Source organism: Onychostoma macrolepis, chromosome 09 (genome assembly GCF_012432095.1).
Source record: "Onychostoma macrolepis isolate SWU-2019 chromosome 09, ASM1243209v1, whole genome shotgun sequence".
NCBI lineage: Eukaryota > Metazoa > Chordata > Actinopteri > Cypriniformes > Cyprinidae > Onychostoma > Onychostoma macrolepis.
In genome coordinates, this window is record NC_081163.1 from 18,229,965 (window position 1) to 18,242,863 (window position 12,899).

The 12,899-nt window shown below is 37.4% G+C and overlaps 1 protein-coding gene across 3 annotated transcripts in view; it reads right to left on the bottom strand.

Annotated features, from left to right (window-relative positions):
* Positions 1–12,899, bottom strand: part of htr2aa (5-hydroxytryptamine (serotonin) receptor 2A, genome duplicate a) — a 44,207-nt gene that overhangs the window by 7,144 nt on the left and 24,164 nt on the right. For 2 of the 3 annotated variants that reach the window (XM_058787427.1, XM_058787426.1), the window contains one exon: positions 942–1,142. In XM_058787427.1, coding sequence (XP_058643410.1) covers positions 942–1,142 — 201 coding nt within the window. Of the gene's footprint in view, positions 1–941; positions 1,143–5,878; positions 5,893–12,899 lie in introns of those variants that run through there. The other variant, XM_058787428.1, reaches the window with a different exon arrangement.

The following is a 12,899-nucleotide window of genomic DNA, read 5'->3' on the forward strand; positions in this document are numbered from 1 at the left end:
AAAAATATATATATATATATATATATACATACATACATACAGTATATATTCTATACATTTTTAATATACATTTTATCAAACTTTTGTGTACTTGTTTACCAAGGCAACATTAAGACATGATATGAAGAAAACAAGAAAAATAAAGGTAAATATCACTATTTTTATTGAGAGCAAGCTTGAAAAGTGTAAAAAAAAAGAAGTTATTTGTGGGTATTTTACGATCCACGAAATGAAATTAGTCTTAGCATAGATGGAGCCATTTTATTTCACAAATGTTTCAAATGTCCTTTCCACCAGAGTATGCTATTAAACACAACACATGATTTGAGATGTGGAGATGCTGCAAATATTCATGACTTCAGCATTCAATGACCCAGACCTGTAAAATTCATATACTTTTAGCTTTCCATTATGCTATTTTCTTCTCTTCTCAATTATTTCTTCCTTGTGGTGCTCCATTGACATAATCAGCAGGATACTGATGAAGCTGCACTCACTACTGCAGGTTTCATTGTTGCCTCTCAGCTCCAATCTATAATATAACTGAATATTGCTGCAGTTTTACTTCTCATTTACAGATACCCAACTCTCTCCCCCACTCATGTATTCAATCGCCTTTCCTCTGGTGAATGACAAAAGGCATGGAGGTTTATTAGCCACTGATTTCTCTAGTCCCAAAAGCAATTCAGATTCAAGTGCACATAAACGCTTAAAGACCCTCTTTGGAACACTCTTCGTTTTAGCAGCGGCTCTGAACAGCCAAGGTCATCTCAAGCCAATAAGCAACATTTTCTAGGATTTTCTGAAAGCAGAGTCAGTGGTTGATACTGTCTAATAATAACGTATATCATGGCATTCTGTTCACAACAGTCTAATAATAATGGCTTCACGTCACACTACAGCACAGTGTCATGCCCGCATGTTAATGGCATCAGGTGTACCTGCTGAGATGGTCCAGACGGCTGTGATCTTGGCCCGGGCGCGGGAGCGTGAGTTTGACCGATTGTGTCGGATGGGGTTACGGATGGCCACATAACGGTCCAGCGAGATAGCGCACAGGTGCATGATGGAGGCGGTGGAAAAGAGAACATCCAAGTAGATCCACATGGGACACAGTGATGCAGGGAGGGGCCAGGAGTAACCTGAAGAAGAGACAGACATTCAGAGGATCAGGCCCAAGGAATAAAACTGACAACAAAAGCCTTAAAAGTATTGGCTTTCCTCCGTTACATGCTAATGGACCCTGTGAGATAATTGAATGGGCTTATTCCACTAAGCTCAACTGAGTGATTTCACTGGAAGGCATGAGTGCGATGAGCTCTTGAGAACAGCACAAGAGCTTAACAATCACTGACAGTGTTTTCAGTTGACACGCTGATGAAAAACAGTTTAATTTCTACAACACTACATCCATCATCATCCATCCATTAGGGTTCGGTGATAAACATTATCATATCGAGATTGCATTAAAATTTATGTTGATAAACTCTGGACATTTTTACTCAATTTGGATTAATCTGACAGCCTGTCACACAGCAGAAATAAAGGCGACAGAAGCCAGTCAGTGCATGTTGCTAATAAGCCTGTATGTTCTGTGTGCCTCTGTGTGAATGAATGATACACACGTGACGGCCACTAATTTCATTAGGTGTGTTCAACTTGAAGCGGCGCTGCGCAGAATGATCAGTGTATGACATCCCAGTACCGCGAGAGCCATAAGAGAGCAGACCTTATGCTTTCACTGATTCACTGATCGTTCTGGGCAGCGCCACTTCAAGTCAAACACACCTAATGTCTTTGTTTCAATGTATGAGGACCTGAACACTTCCACTCCAGAGCTGTCCTGAGATTCACTTCACCAGCTTTACACACACACACACACAAAAACTACTGGACACACTGGGCCTCATTTATCAATCTAATGTAGAAACAAGCGCAGATCCGTGCTCACAAATCAACTTACATCAGGGTTCATGTGTGCATTCGTATGCCACCAATCTTATTTTATGAATGATCGTATGTTGATAAATGTTGATCCCTGGACCACAAAACCAGTCATAAGTAGCACATGTATATTTGTAGCAATAGCCAATGCATTGTATGGGTCAAAATTATCGATTTTTATTTTTTGCCAAAAATCATTAGTAAAGATAATGTTCCATGAAGATATTTTGTAAATGTCCTACCATAAATATATCAAAATGTAATATTTGATTAGTAATGTGCATTGCTAAGAACTTCATCTGGACAACTTTAAAGGCGATTTTTCTCAATATCGAGAGGTTTTTTTTGCAGATTTCAGATTTTCAGATAGTTGTATATTGACCAAATATTGTCCGATCCTAAAAAACCATACATCACTGGAAAACTTATTTATTCAGTTTCAGATGATGTATAAATCTTAATTAAAAACAAAACAAAAAAAAACTTATGACTGGTGGTTCAGGGTCACAAATGTGGCGGCTGAAAACAATCGTCATTTGAATATCATGCCCCTAAAAACACCCCGGTTTAGAAGCCTTGCCCCTAGAGTTTACGACACAGAGAAACAAAAACCGGTCAGAAAGAGCAAGTAATCTCATGAAAGAGAAACTGATATTACTCCAAAAACACCCGTTAACCTTGTACCTGCATACAGTTACATTAATTTTTATGTATATTAAATACCGGTAAATATAAGGAAACCTTTACAAACATAAACATGATTTAGCCTATTTAGTTCTGTTCACTCCACAACAAATCCTTTACATTTAACGATATAACAGAACAAGAATGACAAAATAAGCTATAAAACTATATATTAAACTATAATATATATATATAAAAAAAATCACGCTATAGGCTAGTGGCATTTATTATAAACAGCACACAAACTCAAGCAAAACTGAAACGGCATTGGGCTCACGAGCCTCTCTCATTTGACAAGTATCCAAATGTTTCCATTTATGCCATATTTGTAACATTTTGGCGCTGCACGCTCCAAACGTTTGTTTGATTGACTGCATTTTAGTTTGATGATGAATAGCTCAAATGTCAAGCAGCACTAGAACTAATGTTGCTTGTGTGCGTGTGAGGGTTCAGATGGGTTTAATAAAATAAAGATAAAGATTTTAAGAAATAAATGCATTCGTGACACAGTGATGTGACATGTGGCCAAGTATGGTTACCCATACTCGGAATTTGTGCTCTGCATTTAACCCATCCAAAGTGCACACACACAGCCGTGAGCACACCCAATTGTATTTTGGCACCGCGGGTTGCCAGTTGACGGAAAACACAGCGTATTTAATTGTATTCATCAGCATGTGCGCTCGTTCCTGTTGGTGTCGTTAATCTGGCAACCTGCGTGTGCGTCATGTCTGAGGAGGAGGGGCCGGGTGAAAAAAAACCGTCTCCAATATTTTGAATTTGGACTGCAATACCTAGTTCAACCACTCGGTGTCAATCCTACATACAGCACCTTTAAATAGGGAAAACATGGAAGTGTTTGGTAGCTTCTAAATTCATCCCTGTTTGGATCCTAAAGAATGAACGGTGCTAAGCTAAATGCTAGCATAGTGGAACCGCGCGCTAGAGCGATTGAGTGCACGCACTGAGACGGGAGAGTTACGTATCAACTCGTCTAAGTTGAGGGAAGAACATAGTGGAATATGGAAAAAACGGTGGCGTGTTCCTTTAAGAGAAATATATTTTGTGTACTCCTATTTATTTTGTTCCTTTTATAGATTTAATTTATATTTTTCTTCATTCACAGAAGCGCTGCAGGTGCATGATGTGACGATATGTGAATCCTGGTCTGTTGTTTATGCTGCTATTCGCACACAGGGCTAAAGCCCTGAAAAAAATTACATTCTAATCTGACTGGTTAACGATCGACTAATGAGCTTGGGTTGTCGGTCAGGAAAATAATATAAATGAACAAAATGCTGTAATTCTCCGCCAGATTTACTATGCTGCATGCAAGTTCAGGTAACTCAAAAACTTACATACATGAGCTGAGACCTTTAGTCGTTTAGTCATTTTAGTCATCGCATATGACATTTAGTAGTAGCCACCACTCATGTCCATATTGATAAATGCCAAGTTTTGCCCACTTTTCTGTCATACGTTTGTTTCATAAAGGAGGCCCACTGAAACTGAAAGTAAAACTGAAAACTTTTCACAACAACCCATCTAAATAAAAGTCCGGTTTAACTTGAAGAAATTATGACAGAAATATATTACTTTTTATACAAAAATATAATTCTCTAATAATAATAATAATGATAATTTAAGGAATATCATACAATTAATTTATACATTTCTCATGTGCAGCATCTTGCTTGACAATAAAAATGCAAAGTTTTGTTGTAAATTAATTTCAATTGATTACATTTTAAAAGCGTGATCAAACTGTCAAAGTTTTATTAATTACATTTATTTAGACACCATTTTTTATAAATTTGTTTTGAATCATGAAACAGAATTCAGAAATGGAAAAAAAGAATTCATGATTTTATGGAGCCCTTAATTAAAAGGTATTTCACTCTGTGGAATTTAATTGTAAACAAAGAAAGTTATGTTTACATTTATTCTCAAGGTCTATCAAACATGTGGAAAGTATTTCCTTCGCCAATAACAGTAAATCAATATTGTGGTGGTAAATATCGATATTGTGTGATATGGAAAAAATATTGTGATAATATTTTTGGCCATCTATCTATCTATCCATATACCCACTGTGTCAGCCTGTCATTCTCTATCCAGCATTCCATCCATCCAAGCACACTGAAGCCACTGGTGAGGAGTTAGTTCAGTTTTGTGAGTGCAATAGCATTAGCTCACTCTGTTCTGGGCAGTCAGGCAGAAAATGACCATCCACCAAAGACTCATCAGTGAAACTGTAAATTTCAGTCTTAATACTTCCTGGCACTTTGTACAGAACACACAGACACAAACTGTGAAGGGAAGAAATGTTGAATTAATAATACATTTACAGCAATTTGCAGTTACTATCAGGTAATTTCTTATGAAAGGAGCACTTTCGCTTTTTTTTTTTTTTTTTTTTCACTGACAAGAGACTGAAATGAAGCACAAAGGCTAAGCCAAAAGAGCCAACACAAATGAAGTGCCACAAAGAAAATAGTCTTTCAAAGGAAGAGGAAATGAGGTACAAAAATATAGAGAACGAAATGGGTGAGAGGATAACAGGAGGAGGAGCTGTAGGAAATGGGATGCATGCAGAGAAAGGAAGTGAAGGGAAGAACGGTCATATGTGGATGAATGAATGTACAGAGCTGGTGTGCAAAAATATGATAAAGACCATCAATCACCAAAACAAAGATCATTTAATCACACACCTGAGTTTTAGAAACATCGCTCTTCATCAGAATTCACTCAAGTTTGATATTGGATTGTACCTCAGCAGAGACACAGTATTAGGCTACTTTAGTTTCTCTGTGTGTGTTGCGTTTACTGTGTTCTTTCAAAGTGACAGAAAACCTGTGGTTTCGCTACAGTTCAATTCAACACTCAAAAACAGATTCTGTGAATTTCTCTGCATAAGAAAATATCAGTTTGGGCTTCAGCTAAAATTCGGTCTGTGGTTTGATAAATCCATGCAGCAGCACAGGAGATAAACTACATTATTTTAGCTTTGAAACGCTCCCACGCTCTCCTGCCTTCACTATCAACTGAGGTTTAAAAAGATGTCTGGGTGACACACTAGCTAAAGATAGATGTGTTTACTATGAACATGAAATGCCTACTGTCATCACGGCTCAAACATAAACATATTTGGTAGTAGAAATATGACAGTACACAGATCATACTGGTAACATACTCTCTGTGAATATGGTTTGCTTTTTTAAAGCAAAGTTCGGATAAGGCCGAGACACACCTGGCCGACGGTCGGCCATCGGGCAACATCGGGCAACATCGGGCAACATCGGGCCGTCGGTGAGCATCTGTCGGGCTAGTTTGTTTGCTGTTTTCCACAAGTCTGCTCTCGTTGGGCTTATGTCAGCGGAAGTTTGCCTGATTCAACATGTTGAATCGGCGTCGAGGCCGTCGGCACGAGTGAGAATTCTGATTGGATGTTCAGTTTATGCTGTCCACACACTAGATGATTTTAAGCCATGGAATATTTAATTCCCATTTGGTGGCCTTCTGTGTCCAAAATTGTGCAAAAACATCGTAGGACAAGGTTTTTCACACTGCAGCTGTCATTGTGAGCAACTCGGTTTGTTTGTCTGAGGGAGCAACAGTAACTAAGGGTGGCGTGGCTTAGCAGTGTACTTGATAACGTCAGTCAGCTCGCCTTGAACCCAATTTATACTTCTGCGTCGAACCTACGCCGTAGCCTACGCAGAGACGCACAGGCCTGCGCCGTAACCTACGTCGTACCTGACGTGCACCTCTCCAAAAATCTAACAGCGCGTCAATTCACAAGCAACATGCCCGGTACACACGCGGACCGCTAGCCTGCAGTGTCCACTGGCATGTTGCTTGTGAACCCGCAGTACCACGGCAAAAGCAGAAGAAGAAGCGGCTCGTCGAAGAAGCATAGCCGTGACGGCGGTAAATAAATATCAAATCATTAAATCATTATTTAAAACTACAAAAAGGAGACAACAACGAACAGGAGAAGATGGCATTCTTTCAATCTCCACAAGCACGTGTACCACGGCAGATCAAGATTGTTTGTCGCGGACAACTACTGATGTATAATGCTATAGTATAATAAATGATAAGACACTTGTTCTTTGCTTTGTTTTATTTTAAATAAGAAGGTGTGACATTAAGCTATATTACAGTGCTCATAAACACACAAAACACAAGTGCATACGGAGGGAGGGGTACTAGCAGACCAATCACAGCGCTTGCGGTCTGCGTAGAATTGACGCGCTGTTAGATTTTTGGAGAGGTGCACGTCAGGTACGGCGTAGGTTACGGAGCAGGCCTGTGCGTCTCTGCGTAGGCTACGGCGTAGGTTTGACGCAGAAGTATAAATTGGGCTTTAGCTACACTGTATTACAATACAACGAAATACGATATCAAACACCAATGCCTCCTTTTGTTTTTGTTCAAAATTGTGGTTCATGCAAGGCGTACAGGCATTACAATAAAATGAAATATCAAACACCACTGCCTTTTCGTTTTCTTCAAAATATAAAACACAGACCTCTTTTCGTTTTCATTTTAAAAATATAAAACATTAATATGTGGTTTAGGTATGTGCACATATACTCTGATTCACTGTATAATCAAATGAAATATAGCACAACTCTGCCTTTTTTGTTAAATGTCGGTTTTAATGAACAATAATAGCCATTATAAAAGTATAAGTTTAAAGTATAAGAGACTTATGTAATAGGAAATAAAGACAAAAGCAAACAATTCAGTCACGTTAACAAAGTAAGCGCTGTATTACGATTAATAAACAATTTATGAAACATAACTTTGTGCTCAGCCAAAACGATATGACCTGGAAGACATTATAGATTCATGAGACCAAAGATTGCCTGTTAGATATACCCAAAACGAATTTTACCTCATGTTTAACCACTACAGAGAGCCAGCGGCAAATGTCAGAAGGACTAGCTGCGGTGAGGCTACTCTTGGCGGATACATGAGCAGAGCGCCCAGTGATTGTGTGAGCTCACGTCTCCGAAATCGACGAAACAAATGTTCAAATAGGCGCTATCTTTATAAATAAACTGCAGATTTGAGTTTTAAACAACTACATTCTCACCTGAAATACGGCATTTCATGACACAATAATAGTAATATTTAGCTATTTTTGCAATTTTCCCCTCTGCCATTGACGCTCGCTGATTGGTGCGAAATGCATTCTGGGTACTGGCTGCCTCAAGTTCACCCAAGTCACCTCTGGATGCATCCTTGATAAAAGGGGCAGAGCAAGAACACATCCGGGGATTTTAACTGTACTTGGCACTTTGAATAGAGTGGGGGAACTATGACGTCACTTTGTATGCGGATCGGCTGTTAGCATGAATCTGGTTCCCTCGACAAAAAGCCAATAGGATTTTTCCATAGGCTTTTGGATTATCGCAAATAATAAGTTCTGTGTTCAATCATAGTTCATGAAACTTACACGTTTTGTCCATCAAGATAATCTTCACAAAACAGTATAGCTTTGACGAATTTTGAAGCCGAAATAAAAGCTCCAGAACTAAAAAGCTAAACTTAGGCTATAAATGAACTACAGCACCACGGTCGCTCGCCTTCAGCGTCACCACCACCACCACCACCACCACCATTAACCATGTTAATCCACGCTACATGAACCTTTTCATATAAACTGGAATAAATACAAAACTAGAGACAAACTAAAACTGAAATGAGACATTAGTAACAAATAGTATAGTGAATAAATTAAATAATCTTAACTAAAGGACATTTGAAAGCACGTATTTCTGTACATTTCGAAATGAGGTGCATTAAAAGTCAATAATTCCTTGATTAATATGAATATTTTAATTAAAAGCATGTCTCCACGTACTATTCAATAAAATTCTAGTGCATTTAATCTATTAAATAACAGCAGAGTGAACGCGTTTTTGGATATGGTAAAATTAAACTTATTTTAGTGAACAAAGTACGACATTTCAGCTATCGTTTTGTTAGGGTGGGTACACAAAATGTTATTTTATCCTTGCTTCTAGGAAAATCTTCTTGTGGCAGTGAACATTTAATTTTAACGTGGCTTTAAGCACTATGCATCATTCAAGTTTCACTTTCACCACGTAAAGCTGGTAAATGTGGTGTTTACATGTAATAATCATAATATGAGTTTACCTTATGGTCTGAACCCAGAGTCTCCATACCAGTAAGCGATAAACTTGAGCATCTTCCATCCGAAGACTTGTCGCATTTCGGGGGAAATCAAAAAAACATTGTCGAACAACAATAGAAAATGCAATTAATTGAATTACAAATTATACTACAACTGGAAAATACTGTAAATTGATAAACTGTTCGGCGTGATGACGTTTAATGTCTCCGACAGCGCCTGTAGTCCCATTTAGCAACTTGTTAGCAACCATCTTTTTTTAGAAACAACAGTTTAAAAAAATCACGAGTGGGGTGTAACTGGTGTGTTTTATGTCGTAGAATAAAACGTGAAAGTATCTTGAGCCTGTGTGAACCACAGACCTTATTTAAGGGATTTAACCAAAATCCCATTCAAAAAACCTATTGACTTTGGGACGATGGAACCGGAAGTGCTAAAATGCTAACTTGTTTCTGGGTTTTTGCCTACAAAGTGACATCATAGTGCCACCACTCTATTGGAACAGTACTTGGGCGACGACTGATGACGAATATTCAAAATGAGAGTGTTTGTTCAAAATCATAATTTGAACTGATATTAAACAGTAAAAAAAGAGTAAAAGTATTTTTTAATTTAATATTTAATTATTTTAAAAGAATTTAAAATGTTATTAATTTTAGCATATTTGAATTACCAAAAATGTAAAACCACACAAATCAGAGTTTTAAACTGTATTTAGATAGTATTAAATTGTATTTATGAGATTTATGATATTATATCAAACCACAGAAAAAAAAAAAAAAAAAAACTGTTTATATAATGGTCATATAGATTGATCTTTTCAGCCCATTGATCAACATATTCAGAAGGTTAAGCACCTCATTTAAATGACTATTTATTGAAAAATAAAAAGAGTTTCAGGCCCATTTCATACCCCATTTCGTGGAATTGCCTACAGCATGAGTTGAAAGAGAGAGAGGATCAGGGCTTATGATATGAAGAGATGAAGGTCTTTTTAGAGAATATTAAGATATGGGGACTGTTTGATGTAGCGGTATGCATCATGGCACAAATAAAAATCAAAGTCTTGATGAAAGAAGCACAAACAGGAAAATATAGAAGTAAAAGAATAAAAGGTCAATCACTGGCAGGCAGAAGAGGTGCTTATGAATAGACTATGAGAGATGAAGAACGTCATCCATTTCTCCGCTCTGAGGCTTCTACCAGCTGTGGCTTTATTCAATACAGCTCAAACAAGAGACGCCGCATCAAAACCAGTGGCTAATTAATAATCCATTAATACAAAATGGCTGTGAACGTGTGTGCGTGTTCTGTCTATGAGATACATGCATGCGTGTTTGTGCTGGTGACTGAAAGGGAAAGAGAAACAATGAAGGGCAGAGACTTGATTTAAAACCCTACAGACAGTTTGTCTAATTGGAGTTGCTCATCGGTACAGACTCAGGGGACACCCCATAATTACTGAAGGCATAATCACCCCTCGTTTAATACTCAGACCTAACAAAAACCTGACAAAGTCCCTCAAATCTGTAGTGTTTGTGCCTGTGCCTCAGAGGCCGAAACAACAAAGCAAAACTCATCAGTCTACGGAACGTGTTTGCAGTGCTGTTTATGCTATTACAGTGAGTTTAACCATACAGCCTCTCTGAAAACATGCACATCACCGCTGCCTTAAAAGCTTTGCCTTTTGACCACAAGACCAAGATTTTAGCAGACTGAATGAGAAATTTTAGCAAAGACTTGACTTTAGAGTGCCAGAACATTTTGAAATGCATTTCATGTAAGCATTGATTTGAGCCGGATGCCAGTGAAATGACCACTGAGGTTATGATTACATGCATCACTGTGTGTCACCATGTCGAAAAAGAAAAAGAAAAAATTCTATGATATTTGCCTAAAGCAGGAAGGAATCTCGCTGTAATGTCATGAGGAGTGTGTCTGCGTGTGCATTTGTGTCGGTGGAAGGATAATTACAATACCACTGGCTCACCCCTTTTCCCTGACCCTTCCTGAACTCATCCTCTGCCTCGTTAAGCAGCCCTGAATCTATCAGACTAATTAATCACCCCTTCCTGTCCCTACACACACACCTTTCTCACTACTTCACTCTTGTCTCTTTATCTCTTGTTTGTCCTGCAAACAACTCAAAATGATGATGAGTTTCCACAAAAATAATTGCCATTGCCCTTATGACTGGATGCATGTTTTAAATAATGCTGATGCCTTAAGCATTCAGTGACCAGTGGCTATCAAATTCCAAAAATCTGAAAAATAGTCCATATAATTCTTAGACTATGTCTTTGAAGCAAAAATTGTATGTGGTGTCAAATGTGGCGTCGTGATAGGATACAAGATCCATATTGGTAAACATTATGAAATAAAGCAATAAGCCCCAAGAAAGTTTTTTCCTAAGTATACCATACTAAGTATATGGAATAACCATTTTATAAAAGCAATAAGCCCCGTGAAGCCGTGGTTCACAGTGAATTTATAACAGCTAAGGGTTTTTTTTACTCCGCTTCTCATCGTGCCTAACAATGCCCCTTAGCTGTTATAAATTTACTGTAAACCACAGCTTCACGGGGCTTATTGCTTTTATAAAATGGTTATTCCATATACTTAGTACGGTTTCACAAAATAAAATAGAGCAAATAAGTGTAATGATATTAATAAAAACAGTATTCTTCCACCAAACAATATAGTTCCTCAGAAACAGTTGTGGTTGGAACCTTCGAATGTGGCTCAACCAATCAGAATCAAGGACCGTAACTATCCGTTTTATAATTATAAGTTTTAAATATGCATTATTTATACATTACATTTTGAACTATTTATTATTTATCCTAAGCTCAGTGGAAAAAAGTGCCTGTGGCAACATTTCTACAAAATGCCATTGTTGCTTCATGTGCATTTCATGACACTTTCAAAGTTAAATTTCCAGTCAGGGTCTCGAAAAGCATATTCAGTTTTATCCTAAACAGATAAACGTCAATCTGGTAATTTTTTTACTTTGTTGATGTTGTTAGGTTTTTGTTTACTAGGTGTGGCCGATAATGAGCAAAATATTTATATCATGGTATGAGTAATTTTATTTTATTATAATGATATATATCACAATATAGTTGTTTTTGCTTTAAAAAAGGTCTTTATGATATCAGAATTTTTGATACTATAGAAATGTCACAAGTCTTGTCACCAGTGTCAATATCACAAAAAACAAATAGCCTAAATGAAAAAATTATTTTTTTAAAAACTCAAGCTCACTGACCACAAGTAAACAGTCAGTGATTAAATAAGAATCAGAAATTAATTACAAGCAATAGGACAAAAAAACTACAGTAGAACAAATAAATAAGAAATGCTACATGTATAACGTAATCAAATGTAGACTATAAAAACACTGCCTATTCTTCACTGTGTAAATTAAATATATATTTATTCTTATTAAAGTTACAAAAGTGCTTTATTCAAGGGCAGTGAGAACTTTTCTTTCTTTTGTTGTTTGATTAACATGAATGACAGACAGCAGGAATATTAGACTGCAGTCACTTTAAGAGCTGCCTGGATCCAATATACTGTTACACGTGTTTTCTTTCTCAGCTGTTTGCTTACTCTTAAGACCTAAATTACTGTGTTTACAAGGATACTTGCAAAGACGGGCATTTTGACACATACAAGTGTATGTATTTAACCGTTCATTGCCTATAAAGTGGCAAAAATAACTTCACGTTCAATACTCCCGCATTCTATTAGCACCATCTTCACGTGTGTGCACCTCTCTGGCAGCACTCAGAAACAGTCTCTCAGACAGCATGCGCATATATAGCGAAATGAGTTCTCTTTTGCTGTTGATTGCATTTTAACGGCATGAAATCACTCGTTACAATAGTCAATAGTCCAAAATCTCTACCGGTATATCGCCCACCCATATTCAGTACATAACATAACAGTTCGGAAATTAAATGTCCAATGAGTAGTGCTAATAGTGCTCTAATGCATTTTTTAAAAATGGACCACATACACTATACCAAACCTTGAAAGCCCCTTTCACACAGAGATTCCGGAAAATACACGGATAATGTGTTCCGTGATTTGTCCCGGGATC